Genomic DNA, 24,647 nt, shown 5'->3' with positions numbered 1-24,647 from the left:
TCTCCGCGCTCTATCAGTCGTACGCCGAGCGACGGGCGTGTCTCTTCTCCGTCGGGGCGGGTCTGGAGGCCGGAGAAGCTCAGGCATTCAGGAGACTCCGAGAGAAGCAGAAGGAGATGATGCTCCTCTGTGAGGCGGCGTCGCGGAGGCAGCGGTGGAGGCGCGAGGAGGCCAGGAAGAGGAAGGGCGAGGAGGCGGAAACGCACTGGGGCTCGACACGCAATGGAGTTGAGAACAAGGTCGGCACTCTCGACGACAGCGGAACAGCGTCCGACGGGCAGCCAGATGGCCGCGAAACGCCGGGAGACGGAACGAGTGCTGACACACACGGCGGAACAGGCTCCGGAGGCGGGTTGAGCAATCTGCGAACTGAGGCGGAAGCTGGAACGCCTCGCCTGCACTCTTCGTCTGAGGGGCTCGAGAGGGCCGCTGGAGAGGCCGCGAGTGAAAGCGCTAAGTCCGCCTCGTTGGTGGACCCTCTGCGGGGAGGAGACGAAGAGGGACGGAAGGGCGAGCAAGGCAGCCGCGAGGGCGACTCGCCGTCCTCCGTCTCCCCCCCAGGGGAGTTGGCGGAAGAGCAGGACGCGTGGCGACGCCAAGAAGCGGAAGCAGAGATTGCTCGGCGGGAGGCGCGGCTCGAGCACCTGGGCACGCGAGAGGCCTTCCGCCAGCTGAAGAGAACCACGAAACGGCTCCAGCGGTTGTTGGCGGAGTGCAAGGCGGCCCCTGTGCGCGTCGCGGAATCCAGGTTCCTTCAGGCCGAGCTGCGCATTCGAAGCGTGAACCACCAGCTGCTTTCGCTCCTCAGATGCTCCCGCCACCCGCTGGAGGTCGCGGGAAAATTCGTCCAGGAGGTGGAGAAGAGAAACCTGGAGGAGCCCAAGCGACGCGCGACAGAGCCAGCCCTGGCCACTGGGGACGTGTCTGCAGGGGAGGAGGCGAAGCAAGGCCAGGAGGAGTCTCAGGTTGGAGGCGAGCGTGGATTCGAGGGCGAGGAAGACGAGGCGGAAGGAGAGGAGGATGAAGAAGAACAGATGGGGACACAGCGGGTCGCCGGCGCTCCTCACGCGCAGCCCCAAGTTACCCACCATATGCGGACGCGGAAACGCGCAGCCGCGCAGACGCCGGCTTCTGCGACGCTTGCCGCAGGTTCCGCCGACGGCCAGGCGCCGTCCCAGGCTCCTCAGTGCAGCGGCGAAGTGGCTGAGGTTGTGAATCTTACTCACGGTCAATCGAGTCGCGACGACAACGGGCAAGCCTTTCAGTCTCCCGGAGTGGAGACGGAGGCAGCAGGACAAGAAACCTCGCCGTCGGATCCGACTGCTGCCGCGCCGACTGCCGCCGCGTCCCCGCCAGGGTCTCAGGGCGCGCGGGGATCGCAGAAGCGGCCGCCGCCGACGCGCCGCAGCTCTCGCCCTACGCGTCGGCCGCGCACCCACGGCAGGTCGCCCTCTCGGCCGTCGCCTGGCGCGAACAAGGCAGGGGAGGGCGCAGGTGGAGACGGTGTCTCCTCGCCGTTGACCGCGGTGTCGCCGGCGCAAGGGCCCGGGACCAGTCTGGGCGCGACGGCTGGCCCACAGGCGCCGGGGACCCTGCAGGAGTGTTCAGCTGGGAAGCTGGCGGGGCAGGCAGCAGCGGCAGGCGTCTCGAGAGTTGGAGGCGGGGCGTTCTTCTCTGCTGGCGGGGGCCTGTGGGACTCGGCTGGGGCGACTGTGGGGTTCGACACTGTGCGGGCGTCTGTCGGAATCGCGATGACTTTCGTGGCGACGCCTGGCGAGCGGGAAGAGACGGAAGACGTCAGCTCCGGCGACGAAGACAGCGAAGAGGAGGACGAGCGAATCAGGATTCTTCAGGAAGTCCATCCTCTCGACGGTCAGGCTGCTCTCCAGTTCATTTTGCACAGCAAGACCGGTAAATCCCAGCGGCGCAGCTCGCCCGGTGGCGAGGGCGTTGCGAGCCTCTTGGCGCTTCTTCAAGACTCCGACAAGAAGGAAAAAAGCAGAGGAGTTTGCCGCTCCGGTGAGGCCACGACGGGCGACGAGGCACGAGAAGTGGATGAACGCAAAGCGCAGGATGACGCTTCGCTCGTCCCCTTCGTTGGTCCGCCGTCACTGATCATCGATTTGCCTGGCTTCGCCGCGCTCAAAACTCGCGTCGCGGCAGCCTCGCGGTGGCTCGAGCTGTACAAACACCTGAAGCTTCCGCTGGACAGCTTCTGCGGCGTTGTTGGCAACAGAGAGGAAGCGGCCTCTGCCGGCCAGCAACTCGAAGTCTTCAACCTGGCCCATCGTCAGAGACAGTTCCTGCTTTGGGAGCTCCGCCAGCTACAACTGGAAGAGACGGGAGGCTCGTGCACATGCAAGGAGGAGGAAGAGGACGCAGAACAAGACGAAGAGGAGGAGACTTCGCCAACGGCGGGTGCTGGTTCAGAGGCCGGCTCCGCAGGTGCGACCTCCGAGGAGAAAGCAGCACAGACCCGCGCGCGACACGAGAGCGAAGAAGGGTCAGAGAGGATCGAGAGGAGAGAGGACCGACAGGAGGGAGAGAGGAGAGGCGGCGTAGAACTGGAGCTGGCCGACGCGGCTGTGTCGTCGGCTGCGGATGCGGCCGAGCCTCGCTCCGTCTCAGAGCGGTCGCGTACGCGAGAAGAGGACAGCTCGGATCGAAGCATGTCGCTCTTGCGAGGTGAAGACGTCGAGACTCCTGCGCATTCCTCGCCTTCATCCGAAAAAATCAGTCCAGTGGAAAACGAGAAAAGCAACGAGATCGGTCCTTCCTCGTGGACCGGCGATGTTGGCGCGGAGGGTCGGAGCCGACCTGCAAAGGCAGAGACCCAGCAGGCAACGTGCTGCGCACACAAATGCTGTCTCAGCGGCACATCTGGCGGCGCCTTTCGCCACCGCGCCTCTCCATTGTTTATTCTCAAGTGTTTCCAACTCGTGCTCCCCTTCCTGGCTGACGAAACCCAGAAGCTCCTCTTGTACATTCTCCTTCATGGGCTCGAACCTCGCACGCGGCAGCACATGCATGTTGACCTCGAGAAGCTGCTCCACCATTTGCCGGCCCCTCTCCAAGTCAACCCGGATCTCCTGGCTGCTATGAGTGGCGGCGAAGAGGCGGAAGCGGAGAGTGGCGAGACGCCGCACTCAGAGAAGGACGCGGAAACGACTGCAGAGGCGAAACTCGAGCGAGCGGCAAGGGCGGAGCAGATCGCCAGTGTACAAGGTGCGAAGCAGGTGGAGCACGCTGGCGAGGGGCGCGGCGAAAAGGAGCAGGACTCGGAGAAAGTGCAGTCTGACGCGAGTGCGCCGAGCGAGGCTCGAGGGCCTGAGTCGGATTCCTTGCCCCCATACGTGCCCACCGACGAACCGGTGTGTCCCTGGTTCCTCCCCGTTTCGCGAGTCGCCCCGCCGTCGTCTCTTCTCCCCCCCCAGGGTCCCGGTACGGTGTCGGGATCGGCACCCCAGAGCGCTTCGGGAGGCCCCGTTGGGGCGAAGAAGAACGCCTCTCAGTCGTTGGCCGGTGTCGGTGGGGGGTCGGCGCTGCCTGCCGCTAACCCCGCGAAGGTGTCTGGTGGTCACGGCGCCTCGGCTGCTCCCGCGGGAGCTGCAGGCGCCGCAGGCGCGTCGTCCACGTCTGGAGGTGCGGCGTCGTCTGCAGGGCCCTCAGGGGCTCCTCCGGCATCGCCCTTCGAGGGGGACGGCGGCGTCGCGAGCTCCGAGGCACTGCGGAAGCTTTTGGGGCCGGAGATGATCAAGAAACTCGGGACGTTGCCTCCGCCGCCTTCCGCGCCAGCACCGATCTACGCGTTCCACCTCTTGACTGCCTACGCGCTCCAGTATCGACACCTGACGTGCAGCAAGGTCCCGTGGCCAATCAGCGATATCAAAACGTACCCGCCGTCCCTCCTCTGTCTCTTCAGAACCGTCAAAGAGAGGAAGAGTGTCCTCGAACACATCACCAGCTATACGTCCTCCAGCCGCCACGCGTCCATAGGTGCCGCGTCTCTCCGGGCGATGCACGGCGCTTCAGGCAGCCTCGATGCGTCCACCGCCGCGTTCTTCCCGTGCTTTGTCCCTCCTGGCCTCCCCGCGTCCTCCGCCGGCGTCCCTCAGGGCCGGGTCGTGGGGGCGCCAGGAGCGTGGGGAAGCCGCGCGGCACCTGGGAACCCGCGGGCGCTTCTGTATGCGCGTGGGTTGCCGCAGAGTGGAGCCGAAGACCTTCCCACCCCTGACTTCAAGTTCCCTCCAGGACTCGCCGGGGTCCCGCCCACGCGAGGCGCGGCCGGCTCGGCCTCCGTACGACAGAAAGGATGTGGACGCGCCGGAAGGACAGGCAGCAGTCGGGCCGTGGACGGGCCACTTGCGGCGTCTCAGAAGCGGCATCGTTGTCTGGAGGACGGAGGCCTCGTGCACGCGTCGGACGGGGTTGCAACTCGTGACTCGCCTTTCCAGGCTTCCGCGCCGCCTGCAGCCTCCCCCCTGCTGCTGCCTCCTCCAGGTCTTCCCACGTCGAAAGGTGCGGGCGGCCCCTCGCTTCAGTCGCCCACGTCGCTCTTGAGCGCTGCGCAGCCAATGGACTCGACGCCAGCTGCGACGTTTCTCCCCGAGCCGAACCTCGAAGGCACAGACGCGCTTTTCCCTGCGCTCTTCGCGTGGCGGAGAGGAGACCAGTCGCTGGTGACCGGCCTCGAATCTCTCGCGGGGTCACCTGACGCGCACTCAGCGGCTCTCCAAAGGCAACTGGAGCAGCTTCGCCGCGCGGCCGCAGTCGCCGCAGGTGTGCTGCCGTCTGCCTTCTCGGCTTCTGGCCCGCCGGCGTCGGAGCTCGCCTCAGCAGCTGGGAGTCTCGCAGGTGGAGACGGTCTCGGGGGCGTGCCGGGTCTCTTGGGCAAAGGAGGGAGGCTTGGCGGAGCTGCGGCGGGCGTGTTCCCGGGCCAACTGTTCGACGGCAGTCAGAGTTACCCGCGGCCCGAGAGCGCGGGGCCGTCGTGCGCAGCGGCGAACGCGGCGGTCGGCAGTGGCGGAGGCAAGAAGTCGAAGGAGCGCCTTTCGATTCCGCCTCGGAACTGCGGCCCCAAGTTCGAGGAGGGAGCGCGAATTCGGAATTTCACGCACAAGGAGTTGCTGCGGGCTGCCGACACGCCGGGCGCTTCGCTCGCGGAGGGCCTCTTGCTCTTGCGAGCTGCGGGAAGCGTCTGTCGATTTCATTTAGACGAAGTGTTGATGCTCATCGCCGTTGTCGTCGTCGAACTCGTGACGCAGTGGTGGCTCAAACGGCAGTACGCGTTCCTCGCGAAACAGGAACGGACGCTGATGAAGAAGGAAAAGGCGCAGGCAGCCTTGCTGGCTGCCGAGGCTCGCGAGGCGGCCGTCGAGGCCGAGCACCAAGTCAGCAGTGCGCAGTGCGCTCTTGAGGCGGCGGCACAGGCTCTGGCGACCGCCCAGGCGGAGGTCGAGAGACTCGAGACCGCGAGCCTCGCAGGTCTCGAGGCAGACGGCGACGAGGCGGCTAGAGACATGAGCCGCGGCGGGCACCGCGCAGGAGCGGCAGGATGCCTGTCACTCCCTGCGAACGCAGCCGAGGGATACGGCACCGGCGAAGCTGGAGACTTGCGGGGAACGCGTGCACGACGGTCGATGTCCCTAGATCTGCGCTCCGCACGGAGGGAGGACAGAGGCAGAAGCCGCCGGGATTGTCTCGCCGCGCGCCACTTGGCCCCGCCGCTGAGGTGCCGGCTTCTCTCTGTGTTACGCGGGCCTTCTCGCGGCGCGACCCCTCCCCGGTCCGAGGAACAAGGAAACGGGAAAGACGACGCGTTCGCATCTGTTGACGGAGTTTCATCAGCGGGCAGCCAAACCTTCGCTTCGATCCCTCAGGCGGCGACTCCTCAGCAGCTCCAGCAGTTCGTGCCGTACGAGGGCATGACCCTCCACGAGCTGTGTTCGGCAGAAGGTGTGCAGAGGCTGGTGGACGCGAAGAACAGACGAGATCGACGCCGCCTCGAACGCGGCAGAAAGAAGTGTGAGAAGCTCTCGAAGATTCTGGTGTCTGCGCGAAGGCCCGAGAGTGCCCGTCGCTCGAGCGCAGCAGAGCACACATGCCGAGAGCCGCATGCAGACGTTCAACAAGCCGAAGGCGAAGCAACGATGGAAGCGAGGCCCAACGATGAGAACAGCCACCCGCGCACTGAGGAGCCTGCCGAACAGCGTGAGCTCGGCGACCGCGAAATAGGAGCCCCAGAGGGTACGGATGAAGTCGGCCTGGAGGACTCCGGGGAGCGAGGCCTAGAGCGTGACGAGGAACTTCCAGGTGCTTCGTTTAAGGCGTTCGGCGCGGGCCCGAGACGGGGGGGCCCTGGGCGAAAGAAGCTGATTAGGCAAGAGGACCAAGACGACGCTCAGCAGGCCGGGGAACAAGAGGGCGGTCCTCTCCACGGAGGCAGTCCGTATTCGTCTACAGTGGTTTCAGAGCAAGACGACGATGCGTTCCAATACAGTGACCATGTGGGAGAGATATCGAGCAGCAGTGAGCCGGAGTATATGGCTGCACTTTTCGATCCCGAGGAAGGCGCGCGTCTCCTCTCGCAACGTCGTCGGCAACAGCTCCTGCGTTCTCTTCAGCGATCCGCGAGGAAAAAGCTGGGGTTTGGTGGCGAAAAAGAGAACGGTCAACGGAACCGTCCACGGTCTTCGTCTGCACATGACTTTATCTCGCATCGCCCGTATCGGTGCGAAGACGTGCCTCTCGCTGCTGACTGGAGGCGAGGTAGCGAAGAAGGCCAGGACCACTCCCGTGGAGTGTCCGTATTCGGTTCCTCCGGGGAGCCTAGGCCTTGTGCGGTTGAGGCCTCAAGTGAGACGGCGACTCCGGGGGTGTCGCCAGGCCTCGCCAGCGCCCATCAGAAGACCGCGGATGCCCGTGCCGCGTTCGCCGAAGCGACGCAGAATCTGGCGAACGCGAAAGAGCAGGCGGCGGCGGCGCGACACGCAGCGAAGGAGGCGGAAGCGCGAGCAGGCCGTCTCGGCAAAGACGTTTTCGACGGCCTAGATTTGGATAAAATGGAGAGCGGCAGAAGGCGGACGCGAGCGAGTGGATCGAGCACTACACTCTGGCAAGACTGTCCCTGGAATGTGGGGCTCGAATCTTGGGAGTGGATTCCGCAGGTGGTCAGGCGGCAGCGTCCGTCGCGACGAACTCGAAGAGTTGGAGGGCCACGCTTGCCTCAAGGGTATGCTGCGCCTTTTGGCGCATGTCAGGCTACAGACGCATTCGGGTCAGAAGAGGCCTCGGGGCTTGGCGCTCGGGGTCCAGGCCAGGCCGTAGCATCGTCGAGTCGTGAACCGGGCTTCTCTAGCCCAAAGGGCGAAGAGCCAAGCCGCGCCGTTGACGACAAGGAGAATGCAGCTCTGGCGTGCCAGGAAGGGGACGACAGCGAGCACGGGCAGTCGCCGTTTGGTGCGTTCACAACCGACACAGAGAGCAATGCGAGCAAAAAGGCTCTGCATTCCCGCAAGCTGTCCCCGGCTTCCGTGCCTTCCACGTCTTCGCACTTTGCCAGTCGGGTCCGGTCAAAGAGACCCAGGGCGAAGCGTCTCTCGTCGCCCCAGATAGGGCCGTCTCCCGCTGGCGAGACGCCGGCGCCGCCGCGGACGAGCGGCGATCTCGGCGAGGACGACTTTTCGCTGTGGGGCGGCGCAGGCGGGGAAGGCGACGTGGCCGCTGCCTCGCCGCATGCAGACGCTGGTCTCGCCAACGGCGCGCTCGCAGAGCTGCCGAGCCGCCGCAGCGGCAGCTCCTCTGTGAGCTCCGGTTCCAAGCGCAAAACGGCGAGGGGCTACGACGAGGACGCGATCCGGCAAGGGACTGCTTCCCCGCATTCGCCTGCTGTGGCGCCGTGGCTGCCAGCGGGGCCGCAGTGGGCGACCGTGGCGGCAGCGCGCCGTGCGGCTGCAACGCAGTGTGTGTTGTGGGGCTTCTGCGAGTACCTGGCGAGCTTCCTTCCAGAAGACGAGACCAGTAGTCGGTCGCTCTCCTACGTCTACGTCTCTTCCTCGCTCCCGCAAGAGCCCGCGGCGAGTACAGGCAGTGGCACGGCGCCGCCGACGACGGCGGTGGCTTTGTTCAAGCGCTCGTTGCGCGACTTTGACTTCATCAAGAAAGAGTATGCATTCCGCCTCTTGCCTCCTCAGGCGGAGCATCAGCAGCAGCAGCTGGCCGTCCAGCTCCACGAGGACGAAGGCAGCCTGTGGGGCTCGGCGCCGGGTGACCTGAGCACGCGATACAGGCCTGGCGCGGACGCCGGCGAGACGGACGGGGGGCGAGCGCGAGACGCAGTGCGGAAGGAAACTGGAACGCCGAGCCACGAGAAGCTGTCGGACGAAGAGCGGGCGTCTGGCGACGACAGCACAGGGCGCGGTGGGTGGAGCGATGATACCGAGGATGCGACAGAGACGTCGATGGACGACGCCAGCGAGGAAGAAGCCACGCTTGGGCGAGTTGGCGGGGCACTCGACGGCCAGAAGGATAACGAAAAGGAAGGTAACCGGTGCCGCGCGGGGTCGGGCCCAGCCTCGGAGCGGGCGCGCAGGAGGAAAGCGCGACGGCGCTCTGGAGAAGAAAGCGACGAAGAGGAAGACGATAAAGCCTCCGTGCTGTCGCTCACGCGTCTGGTGGAAATGCTCGATTCGCTCCCTCTGCAAGTCCCGATGAAAGGCCGACTCGTCTACACGTTGCTCTCCGCAGTCGATTGGGCAGTTCAAGCTCGGGAGGCGATCGCGTTCCTCCCCAGGGACTCCCTGCGCCGGCAGTGGGTGCACTTGATTCAAGACGCAGGCGAGACACCGCAGGATCCGCCGCTTCCCGTCACGCGTTCACTTCTTCTTTCGCATGTGCGGCGTGACGCCAGGAGCGCGGCAGCGGACGAACGGGCGAGCGCTGAAGGCGAGGCCAAGAATGAGGCAGACGCCACGACCGACGGGCAGAGCGCGGGTGGCGCCAGTCCGCGGGGCAGGACGGAGGAGAGCGAGGACGAATCCAATGGCGGCGGGCCCACGGTGGAGTCAGGCGAGGCGCGTGAGGCTCCAGCCAACGAGAGCAAGGTGGAAGGATCGGAAGCTGTCTCTTCTTCTGAGGACTGTATTCCCATTGCATCCCCGGGACTGGTCCTCGCCTCCGACGGGACGGCGTTGCCTGTTGCGGGGAAGCCCGCGAACGACCTCGAGTCCCTCGATGCTGCAGGCGAGCAACGCGAGGACACACACGACGAGGCTTCGTCTGTGCACGGCTCCACGTCCGTTCGCTCTCGGCGGCGCCGGGCTGCGCGGCAATTCTCGCCGTCTTCCCAGGACCGCCGGCGATTGAGTCACCAGCGCCTGTCGTGTGGGCAGTCGCTGGACGAGGCTGCGACAAGTTTGTCGCCGTCCTGTGCCACGCCGAATGGGGCCGGCTGCGGCTTCTCCGGGTCGCTGGCCGACGCAGCGAGCGCCGCCCAGGACAGGTTCCTGATTCAGACCTTCCCTCACCCGACGCTGTCTCCGATTCAGCGCGCCTTTATCTACGTCGAGGAGGCTTCTGCGCTGCTTCACGCGACTTCCCCCGAGGTCTGCCTGGTGTGCGCCCGGCCCCCCACCGTGCCGCGCGCAGCTGCGGTCTCGGCGGCGTCGATTTCTGCGGGGACTGTCGCCGACCTCGACGACGAGCTCGCCCGCGAAGGCGCCGAGGGGATCGCCGCAGGCCGCTCCTGGATTCGGTGCGCCGAGTGCTCTCGTGCGTTCCACGTCGCATGCGTTGAGAAGCTCGCCAGACAGCAGGCGATGCGCGAGACGGGCCAGGACGGCGTAGGCTGGGGGACGGACGGCGCGGGCGCCTTCTTCGGCGACCAAGGCGCCGGCCTGAAATCGCCCTCGGCAGCGACGCTGCGGATCGTGTCGGGCACTGGCGGCACAGAAGGCGACCGCGCGATTGTCGGGGACGCCTCGCGGGGGTGTCGGCAAGAGCCGGGAGAGCGAGACGAAGCTTTTGAAGGCGGGCGATACGACGCCGACGATCTTCAACGGTTCCCGCCGGGGGCGCTCGACCCTGCAGCTGGCGGAGCCGGAGAGCGAGACTTCATGAAGGCGGGAAGAGGCGAAGACGTCCTTGCGTGTGGCTTCCCGCCCACGTGGCGGTGCCCGTGCTGCATCGTCAGAACCGGGTCGTTCTCTGACGCAGCACTGGAATTCTTCTTCCTCACGTTCACGTCTACGCTGCGCATCGCCACGGATCGTGACGGCACGCGGAGAATGCCTTCCTTCAGACGCGTAGGAAACGAACGCCAAAAGCGAACGAAACAGTTTGCCACACTCAACCGCACGCGACGCTCAAAAAACCATTTGAACGTCCACCATCTGCACAGACTCTTTTAGGTGCTCTAGTCTCTTGCCGTAGCGTGCAACTTCGTCGACCGAGGCAATCATCAATGCATATATATATATATATATATACCTACGTATATGTTTTCTCGTGTCGTGTATGCGTGTGTATATATATATATATATATATATATATATATATATATATATGCGATTCGATTCGAGAATCGGATGCATCGTGTATTGTGCGTGTTCTGCCTGTGGGTGTCTCTTTTAGGTGCATCGTTTGCTGAAGACTGCGTCTGGGTGGCCTCTGCGAGGTATCCAGCTGCGCGAGCGGCACATTCTCCAGCAGAGAATGTGTCTTCTTCGCCTGTGGCTGTCGGACTACCACACATTCCTGCTTTCTCTGCCGACAAAGCACAGCACGTTTGCTGACCTTTGCGCCTTTAAGCGCATCGCCAAGCAGCAGAGACACATGAAGGCGCTGTCTCCTGCGGGGCCCTCTCGCGACCAGAGCGCCGTGCCCCTGTCGAAGGCCGTGACTGCGCCGGCCGGGGAGGACGAAGAGGGCGAGCAGGAGGGCGAGGAAGCACAAAAGGCAAAGGCAGGCGAGGAAGACGTGGCGCTTCACGTGGATATGGAGAAGAAGATAGGCGAGGGAGAGGAAGAGGAAAACGAGAAATGGGAGGGAGAGGAAGGCAACGGCATGAAAGCGGAGCTGGAGGCCGAGGCCGACAAGATGTCGGAATGGCGGGCGAGAGAGCCAACCGACGAAAAAGGAGACGAAGGCGTCGACCTAGGAGAGGTGGCCGGACACCCTCTCCCGAACGGGCTGGAGGGCGGAGAAGTCAAGGCAGAGGACCGGTGGCGTGAAGATAAACACGCAAAGGGACACCCAGGAAGACCTGCGCGGGGCGGAGAAGGCGACGCTGTGCGCCCTCTCGGTCCCGAGGAAGAAAGCGCAGAAGACGCCCAGGAAGCAGCTCTTGAGACGTCTGGACAGGTCGCCTCCTTGGCTGCGGGGTCGGAGATGGACTGTGGGCTCCGAGGGTCAGACGAATCCCGAGAAGGCGGAATCGGTGGAATGCCAGAGGGAGAGTACGAAGCAGAGAGGGACTGTGCGGCGCGTGAGTCGTCGGAGCCTGGTTCGTGGGGAGCATTCTCGAAGGGCCGTGAAGAGGACGCGACTGAATACAGTGCAGGTTCTCCAGAGACGAATGGCGAGAGAGAAGGTGAAGGCGCGCATGCGCCCGAGGACGGCGGCCTCGTCGCGCCTGACGCAAGTGACATGAAGGTCGAGCACGAAGAGCACGAGGACGAAAAAGCGGACAGGGAGGATGCTGAAGCTCCTGAAGCTTCTGAGGCGGCCCCCCGCCAACCGGCGGTCCAAAAGAAGCAGAAGGCGCCGCTGGCGCCATCGACGAGAACGACGCGGAGTCGGACAGGGGCGATCAAGGCCCCGTCCGCGCGGCAGATGCTTCACCTGGATCGGCGAGGCACGAAGCTCCAGGGACGGAAGCCAAAGGGAATGTCCCGTGCCGGTCGTCTGCCGGGCGCATTCGGACAGCCTGCAGATACTCCGTTGGATGGCCTCCCGTCTTCGCAAGACGCGAGCTTATTCCCGCCCACCCACACCGCCGGGGCTGCCGGCGTCGACGCGTCCCTTGCTGGGGGTGCGGGCGGAGGCCTGAACGCCTTCTGGTTCCTCGAAGACGGCACGGGCTTCACGACCCAGGGGACCGCGCCCGGCGCGCCTGCGTCTCTTCTCGCTCCAGCGGGATTGTCGCGCCATCTCTCTGTCTCCTCTGCGTGCGTGAGACCAGGAAAGCGACTGGGTGGCCCAGGCCGCGGGAAACGCGGACCCACAGGAGTCAGTCACTTGGCGTCTCTGGGCTTTGACGGGTTCGGGCACGGCCGAGGCCCTGGCGGGAAAGGCGCAGCGGGCGGCTCGGCCCGGCGAGGACGCGGGCGCCGAGGTGGGCATCCCCATCGGCTGGGAGGAGGCGCGAAAGGCGCTACCCAGGGCGGATCGGCGGGCGCCGCAGGCGACAGGACGATGGCGCATGATCCCGGCCTGCGGCAGGAGAGAACGCGGATGTTTGTTGAGGTCGAGAAGCGGCTTCTGGGCCGGCTGATTGTCCACCTGGAGACAGACAGCGCGGACGAGAGAGAGGAGGAAGAGCGCGAGGACAAGGCGAGCGTGGCGCGCTTTGTAGCCGACGGTTGGGAAGCCGGAAGAAGACTGGCGGCGGACGAGGCGGAAGCAGGCGGCCTCGCGCTAGGAGACGCCTCCCGTCCCGTCTCGGAACACGAAGAGGGAAACCAAGGTCAGGACGACATGGTGTCCCCGGGCACCAAGCGACCCCGATTCCGGAGTTCCGCCCTAGCGCCTGTTTCCTCGATTTCTTCGAGAGCGTCCGGACGCTACGGCGACCGAGGGAGCGGAGACGAGGACGGGGCGGAGCTTCTCGCGGCTGCCCGCGCGGAAGACGGTAGGGGGACAATCATCGAAATCGTCCTCCCGAAGGGCCTAGGTCGCCTAAAAAAGGGTATGCGAGGCCTGGACTGGGGACGCGTCCCGGAGATCCACGGTCTCTCTTTGATGCTGTGCGTCGGTATGTTCCTTGGCATTGGACGCGTGGAAGAAGTCCACGAGCTCGACCTGCTGCTCGACCAACTGCACAAATGGAACAGTGCTCTCAAGTAAGCAACGCACCACGCGGCGTCCCGCGTGGCCGCCTTTTGGTTTTGCTTTTCTCACGTGAAAAAAAATGCAACGGAGATGCAGTTCCAGGGCGAAAAAAACGGTTTGTGTCGTAGCGCCCCGCCCCTTCTCCACCTGAACCGCGAAAACGTGTCGGTGGTCGAAAAACGACAAAGAGCCTTATTGTGAACCCACACACAGCTATGCGCCCATGAGAGGGCAGCCTCCCGCTTTACATGGAGAGGCAACCGGCAGACTTTTTCCGTTTTTAGCCACGATGGTGCTAGTCCTCCAACGTCTCACCGGGGAGGGCCGATGGGCATCTCACGAGGTTGCCTCGTGGCGGGTGGTGTCCCGGCGTCGGCCCGTGCTCGCGCGGGATTCCGGTCGTCTGACCCCTGGAGCATCAGCGAGTGCACGCGATTTCTCTCCTTCAACAAGCCACGCTTGGTTCCAATCTGGTTTTGGTGACCGTTTTCTTGGGCGTTTTCGCTTTGATTCCCTGTTCCCTCGTTTGTCTCCACGTTCTCCCTTTCGTTTCCTTCCTCTGTTCTCTCAGACTTGTCGCCGACATCCTGCCTCAAGGACGCCGGGCAGCTCCTCCCAGTGCAGCTTCGCGGCCAGCGCCGGCCTGCGTGCCCCTACAAAAGGTTTCAACTGTCCCCACTCCGACTGCTGGGCCTACGGGCGCCACGGACAGTTCCGGCGCGGGCGCCTCTGCGCTGGCTGCGGGACAACCCGCGGGTGCGGCTCCCAGTCCGAATGCACACGGTGCCTCAGACTGGCCATGCGTGTCCTTTGCCGCTCTGAAGCTGTGGCTGTCGGACGCCCGCCCCCACCGAACTGTGTCGGTCCCGTATCTGTGGAAGGCGGAGACCCTGCTGATGGAAGGCGTAGCGCTGCAGGCGCGGCTCCAGGAGGCGCTCGCGGAGATCGAGAGGGAGGAAGAAGACGAGCGCTTGGCCGAGGCGCGAGACGAAGAACAAGCGACACGCGCACAGGAGACAGGGACAAGTCAGGACCAGTCGATGAGTCGAGTTCCTGTGCAGGCAGCTGGAAGCGCAGCGGAAGGCCAAGAACCACAAGGCGATGGTGGCGAGCACGACGGCAGGCTCGGCAGTGGCGAGAACGCGCCGGAGAGTGAGAACGAAGACGCACTGGCCGTGGCTGCTGACGAAGCTCCCGACGGCTCTGCGTCGTCTGGACCCTCTGCCGCGCCTCCGGAGTCCGACGCGGTGGACGAAGAGGCCGAGGACTGGCAGCGGCTCGACGCGCTGGCTGGAGCTCGGCGAAGGGTGTGGGGCGCACGCGCAAGGCACTCTGGGGCGGGCGGGACGCAGCTCGCGCGGGCCCCCGGAGAGAGCGACGCGCTGTGTCTGCTCGAGAAGCGCCACGTGGAGTGGCTTAAGCTGGAGCAGCAACTGTTCAACGCTGGCATTACGGGCCTCGAAGGCGAGGAGTTCTTTCACCATCTGGTCGCGTGCAGTGCGTGGTTCCGAGAGGCCTCCCTTCTCGTTGCGTCTGTTCGCTTCCACGGGCTCAAGAATCGTACGCAGCGAGTGCGTCGGGCAAGCAAGGTGGAAGGCGGAGGAGCACCTGAGGGGCGAGCTCTTCGACAAGCTCCTGGGGGCGAAGGCGGCCCGTCGCAGGACAGGCGACAGGGTGACCATCCGAGTCCTAAAGACGAGGAACGCGAGAGGAATGGAGAGGCCAGCGACGTGTCGACGCAACTCGCCGCCTCTGCAGTCCCGTTCGTCCAACGGTCGGTTTACCACCTCTGGCGAATGACTCAGGTGTATGCCCCGTTAACGAGAAAGTGTCTGGACCGCTGCAGGGAGCGTACGGAGACGAGGAGGCAGCGCGACCAGCTGTCTTCAGCGCACGAGCAGAACGGCGCAGAAAGCCTGGCGTGTGCTGTCAAATCCGAAGGTGCGGAAGCCACGCCATGCAGATTGGCGGCGGCGTCGCCTGATGGGCCCCCGGCCGCGGGAACCGGGCGTAACTCGACTGAGGACGCGGCGCGCCCGGCGCTCGTGCCGGACAGCGGCCCGGGGTCTCCGCGAGATCCGGGAGCGTCTGCAAAGGCCAGTTCTGACGGAGAACAGGAGGGGCTGCACCAAAACCCGGAGACGCCACTTCCCGTTCGAGTGCGAGGCAGCGTGCGCGTCTTCGTTGAGGAGGGCAAATTCCTCAGCCGCCTTCTGCGGTCCACGCTGGATCGCGCCATGGCTTTTGAAAAGAAACTTCGTAGCCTCCGCGTTCTCGCGCCTCTCCCGCCAATTGTGCTTCCGCAGGAGGTCACAGCCCTGGCCGATGCTCCTGCCGCTTCGCCTCCTGGGGCGTCACGGTCTGGGGACCGGTGTCGGTCGCTGGAGCTCGGTGGCGTCGATCGCGCAGAAGGCGGGGCCGAGCCGTCAGCGCCGGCAGGGGACGGAGCAGAGGCCGCGATGCCCAGAGACGCAGGTCATCCGGAGCCTGCTACCGAGGAATCTGGACTCGCAAGAGCCCCGCTACACACAGCGAATCCTGAGACGGCCGATGCGCCTCCATCGCAGGAGGCGCCTGGACAAGCAGAAAGCCGTGCAAGCGAACGGGGAGACAACAATCGCGGAAAGGGTGTGAAACCTGACAAACTCTCCATGGCGCAGTGGGAGGAGTTGCTGTACGAAGCAAGGAGCATCGGGATCCGCGTCGAACGAGTCGACTGGATCCTGAAGGAGAACGAGGCCGTTCGACGATGCGAGCAACAACTCCAAAAGGTGGCGAACCAGGAGCTGAAACTGCCCTCGGTTCAGGCCTTGCATGCTCTGGTGAGCCAGTTTCTCTTTTCGCTAGGTCCGGCACAGAGATCGTGCCTGTAGGTTTCATGAGGGCGGGGGCTAGCGGGGACGAAACACGAACGGCGTTTGGCACACCGAAGCTGTTCCACAGCCCCGCTGGTGCTTCGGGAGACACCGCGACGTGTTTTGTGTCGTCGCCGTGCTGAGGCGCGGATGCACGTGGGGACTCGCGAAAAAAAGGGCCGACGCGCGCGTAGTGGCACGAGACGCTGAAGCCGTTTAAATCTTCTTCCACTGCGTGTTTTTCCTCTCCTGCACGTGCTGTGTCACGCAATTGCTTAAGCGGTGAGGTCTTGTTTTGCTCGCCGGGACCACAAGTGGGACGCACACACGCGGTATCCAGACGGCCCCACACGCTAGGCGAGCGCACCGCCGGCATTTAAACGCAGAGGTGTACCAAAAGTGTAAATACATTTTCGAACGTTCCAGCACGGCCATGGCTCAGGTCACCGTGCATAAGGCGCATCCGCCGTTGCCAGGAAACGTGGTGTCCTTTGGTCATGTCTTGCTCCTTTCCCTGCCGTCTTGCTCTCGTTCCGCAGGTGACCGAGGCAGCCACTTTGCCCGTGTCTTTGCTGGCGCTCTCTGCCGTCGAGGCAGGTGTCGCGGCGCTTCTGTCGTGGCGAGCGAAAGCGGAGGCCGCGCTGCACCAAGTTCAGCTGCATCTGCTTCTTCAGCGGCGCCAACAGGCGGCTCCGCAGCTGCTCCAGCAGCTGCAGTTGCTCCAGCAGCTGCAACAGCATCCCGTGAATGTCGAGGCCGTTCGCGCGCTGTTGCGAGAAGCCGAGACTCTGCCTGTCCAGGCATCCAGCGTGCCTCTGTACCAGGAACTGTCTCAGCGCCTGGAAGACCTGGCGCTCCTCGAGCAGCAGCAAGCAGAGAGGTCGCGGGAAGGCGCGAAGCAGCTCCAGGGTTCGCTCTCCTCTCAGCCGGCTTGGGGCGCGGCCTTGGCAGCCGTGGCGGCTCAGCACCAGCAGCACCAACAGCTTCTGCATTTGCAGTCGCAGAGCCGCAGCGCCGAAAACCCCTCGCTTCCGCAGGGTCTGACTCCGTCGCCAGCGAGCCTCTCGCTCGCTCAGTCGCTGCTCTCGGGCGTGGGAGGGACGGGCGGCGGGGCGTCGCCAGCGGCAGCTGCAGTCGCGGCGCTTCAGCAGCAGCACATTCTTCGCCACCTGGCAGCGGGCGGCAGTGCCTCCCAGGTTTTCGCGGCGGGGAAACACAACCAGGCCGCTCTCCAGGGTCGAGGCGTGTCGTCCGCGGCGACTGGCAGCGCCGACGGCGACAGAGCCTCCGTGCAAGACGGGGACGAAGGCCTCGGGGGGACAGCCGGCCCGAAGCGCGGCTCGCGCGGAGGCGCCCTAGGGCGACCGAAGAAGAAGTCGCGACCTACGCTTCCGCCTGCGCAGGCACCCGTGTCCCACCATGCGTCGCATTCCCTCGGAATGGGTGGTGTCGGCGGCGCAGGCGTGTATGGATCTGCGAGCCAAGCGGCGGTCTACCCACAGGCTGGCGCGTCGCACTCGGAGCAGAGCCAGGCTCTTCAGCGAGGCGCAGCCCCGTGTGGGGCCGCCGAGCGAGGCGTTGGCGGCGCGCGTTTTTCCGGCGGCGGGCCGGGGCCTCTGTCGGGGCACGGCCCGAGTCAGCACGAAGGCGGGAGCAGATCGCCGTCGGCAGTTGCAGCCGCGACGCAGTTGCTGCTTCAGCAACAACTGCACCAGCACCAGCTGCAGCATTTGCAGCAGCAGCGCCACCAACTCCTTCAGCACCAGCTGCTCCACTCCCACCAAGGGGGGGGGCCTCAGCAGTCGCCGGGCATGCGGCCCGCGTCGACCGGTGGGGCGCCGGATCTGCCTGCTGGCTCGACGGGCGCCATGGGAGGCAGTGGGGGCGGCGAAGCCCTCGTGAGCGGAGGCACTGGCGGCGGACAGGGCCAGACCTTTTTGCAGCACCGACTGCAGCTTGACCATTTGCAGCAGCTGCAGCAACAGGTGCATAGACAGCAGCTCCTTCAAGAGCGACAAATGCTGCCTTCCGGCGGGCAGCCCCAACTGCCTCAGCAGCTCCAGCAGCTCCAGCAGCAGCGCGCTCAGCAACAGGCTCTCCAACAACAGAGGCAACTTCTTCTCCACCAGCAACAGATGCGGCATCTCACCCAGCCTCCTCAAGGCATGCCACCGCCCCGATAGAGAGTGAAGGGGCACGCGGCGATGCCATCTGAACGCGGCGATTCACGAGGCGCGTCGAGCGCGGCGCGTCAGCGTGACCAGAGAAAATATCTCTTTGAGACTTCGCAGTGTGCGTCGCAGCAGTGTGGACGGTTCGAGGTCGTGATGAGAGTTTGTAGTCTCTTGGGTGACGGGGAGGCGGAGGGGAGATTGAGACGTTTCATGAACTAAAACGCGTGTTGCCTTCGTGATCTTGTCGTGGAGAGGGTGGTCGGTGTCCCGGCGCAGTCCGCGCGAACGCTACATGTGATGGGTTTCCATTGACTTCGAATCGGCAAACGCCATAACAAATGGACGCCTGTTTGATATCCGAGGACGTGTCTCTCCTCAGCTTGTTTTCGCCATCAGCTCTCTCTTCGTAGCAACCGTGCAATGCTTTGCGTCTTCGAAATCGACCCGGGCATGGCGCATGAACTTCGAACACGTGTCCGTCAGGGTCGGGCCCACCCGTCCGGCGTTTACATTTTGTGTCTGAAGTTGCGAAGGCGCTACCTAAAAGGTCTGTCGTCCCCACGCACTGCACAAGGCCTGGGGCAAACCTAGGGCGGAGAGCAAAGTGAAAGAGACTCGGAAAGCCGAGGCGCTACACCTCGGACCCGTAGTCTCGCGTAACAGGGCTCTCTAGCGGTGTCAGAGTGAGGCAGCGGCGTGTGCCCACTTGCCTTTTCAGTTCTGTTAGCGTAGTCGATTTCGATACCGGCTAGCGATTATCCAAGCCCTATAGAGCCCGGCACACGCCACTTGCCCCAACACCCATGCTGTTTCCAGCGGTGACGCCGGCTGCCCAAATTGCACGTGGCCGACGCAGGCAGCGGCCGGAGGGAGGGATGCATCGCCACCTTTTGTCCGTAGCCAGGTTCATGTGGTGACTGTACAGCTCTTCGCTCTGTAGGAAAATGCGGAAGCGTCTTAACTGAGTGCGGGGCGCTCCGCGTGATCCGCGACACCGGCAGAAAATAACCAGAACTGTCTACCCCTTTTCAGCGTGTGTGTGTGTGTGTGTGTGTGTCGGCGGTTGATGCGTATCTTAAACATGCATGCAGATGACGATGCCCACAAGTTTGCACACATTGTCACATGCCTGTCTCAGGGCGCCTGTATGCCTGGGTCTTCACCCCGGGCACAAAACGCATCACGGTCTCACGTCTACTGTGACACATTTTCGGAGCGTGACATCACGCTTCCCCGCGTGGGGAGTGTCAGGTTCTGGGCAGTCTCCCCGAGTCAGAAGCCGAAGAACACACGGCTTGGGTTCTCCGCCCGGCTCTTCAGCCTTGCTTTCTCTAGCGGTGTCCGGTCCCACCTTACAGCCGGTTCGCGCGGATTAAGAAGACGCGTGCGCACTTGATTCTTGCAGGCACCCGATTCACGGCTTCCACGCTCGTCCTGCGACGCCCCTGTGTCAGCCTCGTGCCTGGATTTGCACGCCACCGCCCCCACTTCTCTGCCTGCCTCTGCGTCCAGCGGCTCGTCGTCGGCCGCCTTGTGCGGTTCTGCGAAAATCTTTGCGAGGCGGCAGTTCGCGGCTTTCTCATGCCTGTCGTCCAGGCTGGTCCTGTTGCCAAGGCCTCGAGAGCGCCCTGACGGGCGCGCCTCCAGACCAGGTAACCTCATGAGACACCGCGACAACGCGAAGTCCGCTGCGGCCTCTTTCCCACGACCCGCGAGGGCGTGCGCGGCAGCCCGAATGTGCAGAGGGCTGAAGAGAGCTGAAAAAACAGGCGGAGTCACACGGGGGCGCCGACGCATGTACAGATAATAAGGAAAGAGGGAACGGGCTGCAACCTCAGAACGCACCCGAGGCACGAGACAGCGGTGCGCCACGCAAGTGCCGGGCACAAAGCAACCTTCGCAGCACTGCCCGAAGCGACGTCTCGATCGACAGCTCCTCCTAGCCTTCGCTGCCAGCACTGCCCGAAGCGACGTCTCGATCGACAGCTCCTCCTAGCCTTCGCTGCCAGCACTGCCCGAAGCGACGTCTCGATCGACAGCTCCTCCTAGCCTTCGCTGCCAGCACTGCCGTGTAACTCACAAAGTAGCGGAAGTCCGGCATGAGATCCGGAGTTGGGGTGAGATTGACCTTCCGGCGAGGGCGAAGAGAGGAACCCCGGCGGCGGCGAAGCAAAGACCTCCGCTGGAGTCCAGATATCGATCGCCAATGCCTGGGTGGCCTCGCGGACAGCCTGCGAGGGACGCACATGCAGCAAAGCTCACATGGGAAGCGCCTGGATGCACCCTTGAGTAACGCCTACACCCGCCCCGCGCGTGTCTTGTCCTTTCCAGCGGGTGGACGCTGCCTGGAGAAATGTCTGCTGGACAGAGCCTTCACTGCTCTCGCATAGCTTTGCTAGGAAAGGCGAGGGACGGACACCTACAGGGCGACACAGTTTCCCACCCTGTGGACAGCCTGCCACGGCTGCTTTGGCCGTGCCTTCTTTCCCTCGCTGTTTCTCTATCTCTCGGGACTCCCACAGACACGGTGGAGCGACGACGAATCTGAAAACGGGGAACCTAACCGCCTCGCATTTCCCGCAGGGCGGCGCTGTGCCTGCATCTGCTCTCGCCCTCACACGTACGTCGTCCCACTGTCTCAACTGGAGGAAGCCCCGCGCCCTCCACGCGGCCGCAGCGGCCATTCGATCGACGTCGCCGCGCTTGAAAGCGCCCTGGAAGCAAGCCTTGAACGCCAGGGAACTCCAGGCCGAGAGCTGCCGCAGTCGTTCTAGATCGGCGTCGTCGAGCGGGGCCCCCGGCGCCGTCCTTGGGAGATTGAAAGCCACGACGGCCACTGCGTCCGCCACAGTCGCTGAGTCTGCCCAGGTCACGGCACGCGTCTCGCAGTGAGCTGTCGAAGACGCACGAGAGGACGAAGACGAAGGCACTGCAGAAGGTACGTTTGGAGACAAAGGCGAGCGGGAGACAACCTCGGGGCTGGCGCGCGCCTCGTCTGTCGAGTCATGGTCTGTCGATGGCGCCGCGTGCATCCTGGCCACGTCTGCCTCGCTCGATCGTTCGCACACGCCAAGGTTTTCTTGGATCTTCTCCAGCAGCTGCACAGAACGAAACGGAGACGTGGAAAGCCACAGGGACCAGCCAGAGAGGACTCAAGTTCGGTATCATGACGGACACAGATGAAAAGACGCGACGCGTTCCCAGCTGGCATCCCAGCCGTCAAGGCCTTCACACGCTCAGCTGAAAGGAGGCTTGTCGAGACACAGCGCTGACGGTCGACTCCTCTGGGCATGCACAGAGACACCAGCGCTACAGTGTACGCTTGCGCGGTGGAGGCGGCTACGCACCGGCCAGTCCATTGCGAAGAAGGGGCTGTTGTTTCCCGCCTCGCCTGCTGCACGTGTTTGAAGTCTTCTGGCGGTCTCCGACAGCAATTCGCAGACGCTCTGCGCACCCAGAAGCAGTCCCTCTTCCACGACCGTTCGCCAGTCAACGCGGGCGGACGGACCCGCAGCGCCCGCCGTCTGCGCTGCGCTGGCCGTGTCCAGAAGCCCGCACAAACTGCGGAGACACTCGACAGGTCGCCCCGAAAGCAGACAGCACCGCACGTGCAGCAGCTTAAGCTCCGCGTACACTTGGCACCGAGAAGGCGATTGTCGTAGGTTGGGAAGCTCACAGGCAGTCTGCTTCTTCGTTTCTCTCTGCCTGTCGAAGCCCTCCAGCAAGGCGAGCAGGGCTCGTGCACCGGAAACGCTCGGCGAACGTTTGGAAACCCGCCGACGAAAGCGCCAGTGCGCGAAAGCGGAAGGCCCCAACAATGGCGCCTGAGAGACCGGAGGCACAGTCGTCGCCCCGTCGGTCCCTTGCCGGCTGTGGTTTCCGCCGCCCTGCGTTTCAGCCAGGGCCAAGTGACCCCACATCGCGTCTTTCTCCACAACTTCGTGGACGCCGCTGACGCAGACCGGCAGGTGCCCTGAGTGCCCGAGCGCGGCGGGCGCAGCCTGAGCCGGGACGCTGGGAAAACAACTGCGCCGCCGCGCTGTCCGTTCGATCGCAGCTCGCAGCACAGCGCACGCAGGGAAGGAAGCCGCCGCCACCGACGGCCTCGTCGGCGCCCGCAACGACACGCCGCGAACGGAAGGCCCAGCAGGCGCCGCGGAAGAAGCAACGGGAGACGACGTCGGCGACGCCACTTGCCGGTGCATCGGGCGACGAAATGAAGGCGACACGGGGGCCCGCGTGTGGACTCCGCGGCCTGTCATGACGCCTAGCGCAGCGGCTGCTAAGGCCGCCCCGGACCGCCAACGATGCGCGAGAACGTCCGCGAGAGCCGCCGAGTATAACGAAGAGAAGCTGAATGGAACGCAGAGAGAGCGAGACGACGAAAGGGAAACCCGATCCGCGCGGAACGTACACATGCGGAATCGAAAGGCTTTGCTGAAGGTTTGCAGAGCCTGGCCAGAGTGTGTCTGAGAAGGGTCCTTTTCCAGCTCGGGTGGGAGCGGCGCATGTACAGGAACAGGAGAGGATCGCCGCCAGACGGTGGCGGAAACGTGTGTGCGCACGGACACACCGGCCCCGGCAACCATAGAGCTGAGCGTGGAACGGCTCACAGCCGAACGCGACACGCAGTGGCGAACCTTCCGTGGACTTGCCTCGCAGAAACCGACATACCTCGTTGGATTGAGTTTGAGAGCGCGTGCAACGTGCCATCGGGCCTGTTCGACAAGAGCCAGTTCTCCTTTTCCGCCCCAGCCTCTGCTGTGAATTCTCTCTTCTCCCGGGCAAGGAGACAGGAGGCCCTCACGGACGCGTCTTCTGCCGAGGAGAGGAGGCAGTCCGCCGCGCCAGGAAACCGCGTTCCCGGGGCGACCGGGCGCGGCTCGAATCTGCCCCTGCTGGGTACGGAGCGCGTCGCCTGCACGAGGCGCAACAGAGCGAAATAAAGTACCTGGGAAACGACACCGGCTGCTACGAGCGCACTCGAACTGTTCGTTGCGAAGCTCCTCTCCGGAACTGGCAAGACCAGCTTTTCCGCGCGACTCTCTTTGTCCTGAAAGAGTCTCTGTCTCCTGTTCTCGGCAGCCAGGTTGCGAAGAGGGACAGTGTGCTGGCGACGAAGGGGTGCGTCGTTCACGCGAACTAGGGAGCAGGGACGGGACGAGCGAGGACTGCGCAAGACTCGGCCGAGTCGGGAGGAGATGCAGACGGCGTTCCACTGCGGCCACGAGATCGGGATCGCTCGAGGCGTCAAGCAGAAGAGCCGCTTTTCTGGAGAACGAGACAGAGAGAGGAACGGCGGGATGAGTGCTGCCAGGCGGGTCCCTGCAGATCGCGGGTCGAGCGTGGAGAGTCAGGAAAGCTAGTCGAGTGTGGCTTCAGGCTGAGTTTTCTCCACTCAACAGATGCCAGGCTGCCGGAAGGACGAGAGCGGAGCAACTTGCCAGTCATATGACAAAATCCAAGCTGCGAGGAGACGAGAAGCAAAAACCTCTCCAAGCAGCAGGTTGCACAGGACTTCCGTAACCACACAAACTTACCTATCGCCTCAGCTGTGTATATACACACATACGCATACATATACATATATATATATATATATATATATATATGTAAAAATATACACATTTATAGATGTACATTTGGCAGACAGGAAGGCAGTTGACAGCATGCAACACGATGGCGAAACGTGGAGGGTCGCGAGTCCTCTGTGGTGTCTTCTGCATTTTCTCGGCCATTCCGTTTCTTTACCTCGCATAAACAGCAGCCTTCTCTCCTCGTCCGCGAACGGCACAGACGGCAGCCGAGTACAGGGATTCGGCTTGTCCCCATTCTTGCAGCCGGCGAGCCTCGTCTCCTGCCCTCAGCAACGCTACGCCCACCGACGTGGTAGGCATCGTCTGGGAGTAGTTTTTTAAAGTTACGGACAGTGTTGCGCGGAACGGCAAACTTTCCCTGCAAGGTTATCACACAGCCTGGCTGCTTCGGCATCAGCAAGGCGGAGCTCGTATTTTTGCCGAACGCGGATGCGAGATGCTACGCGTCAGTGACAGCCAGCGGATTGTTGGGCTTTAAGCTGCCGTCCGAGTCATTCATTTGAAAAGCACTTTCCCTCCCAAGCGGCACCCGATGAAAAGGAACCGAACGACGGTTTGTCCGAATAAGCCCAGACGTCTAGGCATACTTCAGATGATACCAACGCTTATTTTTTGTGTGTATGTACAGCGCAGGAAGGTAAGAAACGGTCCAGATTGGCAGCAGACCAGACGCCCGGATCAGCCAATTCGAGTCGGAAGGCACGGCGGTAGAGGGGCATGTAAAACTCAGGTTCGATGGTTGGTGTGGAGGCTGAAAGGGAACGCTTCAGGAGTCCTTTTCGAAGAAACATTCTACGCAGGAAGAGTACTGTTTCAAAGAAAATCCCGCCAGCACAGTAACTGCGAATGTGTGAGCGGCTGAATGCCGCGGGAGTATCCGAGAGCAACCGTCTGGAAGAGCATGAAAAAAAGAAGAGGCGCAAAGATGTGCAGAAGTGAGAAGGAAGAACGTAGCGAGAAACCAGGCAGAAGTT

The 24,647-nt window shown here is 63.7% G+C and overlaps 2 protein-coding genes across 2 annotated transcripts in view; one reads left to right on the top strand and one right to left on the bottom strand.

Annotated features, from left to right (window-relative positions):
- Positions 1-18,085, top strand: part of NCLIV_008120 (conserved hypothetical protein) — a gene marked incomplete at both ends in the record, with an annotated part of 28,062 nt that extends 9,977 nt beyond the window's left edge. The window contains 4 exons of the mRNA XM_003880325.1: positions 153-10,301; positions 10,630-13,058; positions 13,619-15,869; positions 16,442-18,085. Of these exons, the coding sequence (XP_003880374.1) occupies positions 153-10,301; positions 10,630-13,058; positions 13,619-15,869; positions 16,442-18,085 (16,473 nt within the window). The remainder of the gene's footprint in view (positions 1-152; positions 10,302-10,629; positions 13,059-13,618; positions 15,870-16,441) is intronic.
- A 1,263-nt stretch (positions 18,086-19,348) lies between these two features.
- NCLIV_008110 (conserved hypothetical protein) lies at positions 19,349-24,067 on the bottom strand (the record flags this gene model as incomplete). Its single annotated transcript, XM_003880324.1, has 6 exons — positions 19,349-19,833; positions 20,157-20,307; positions 20,701-21,174; positions 21,424-22,429; positions 22,751-22,994; positions 23,959-24,067. The coding sequence occupies 6 exons, from the start codon at positions 24,065-24,067 to the stop codon at positions 19,349-19,351; spliced, it is 2,469 nt and encodes an 822-aa protein (XP_003880373.1).
- Between the last annotated feature and the right edge of the window lie 580 nt (positions 24,068-24,647).

Source organism: Neospora caninum, chromosome III, assembly GCF_000208865.1.
Source record: "Neospora caninum Liverpool complete genome, chromosome III".
In the NCBI taxonomy this organism is placed as follows: domain Eukaryota; phylum Apicomplexa; class Conoidasida; order Eucoccidiorida; family Sarcocystidae; genus Neospora; species Neospora caninum.
This window is presented reverse-complemented; position numbering and strand designations above follow the sequence as displayed.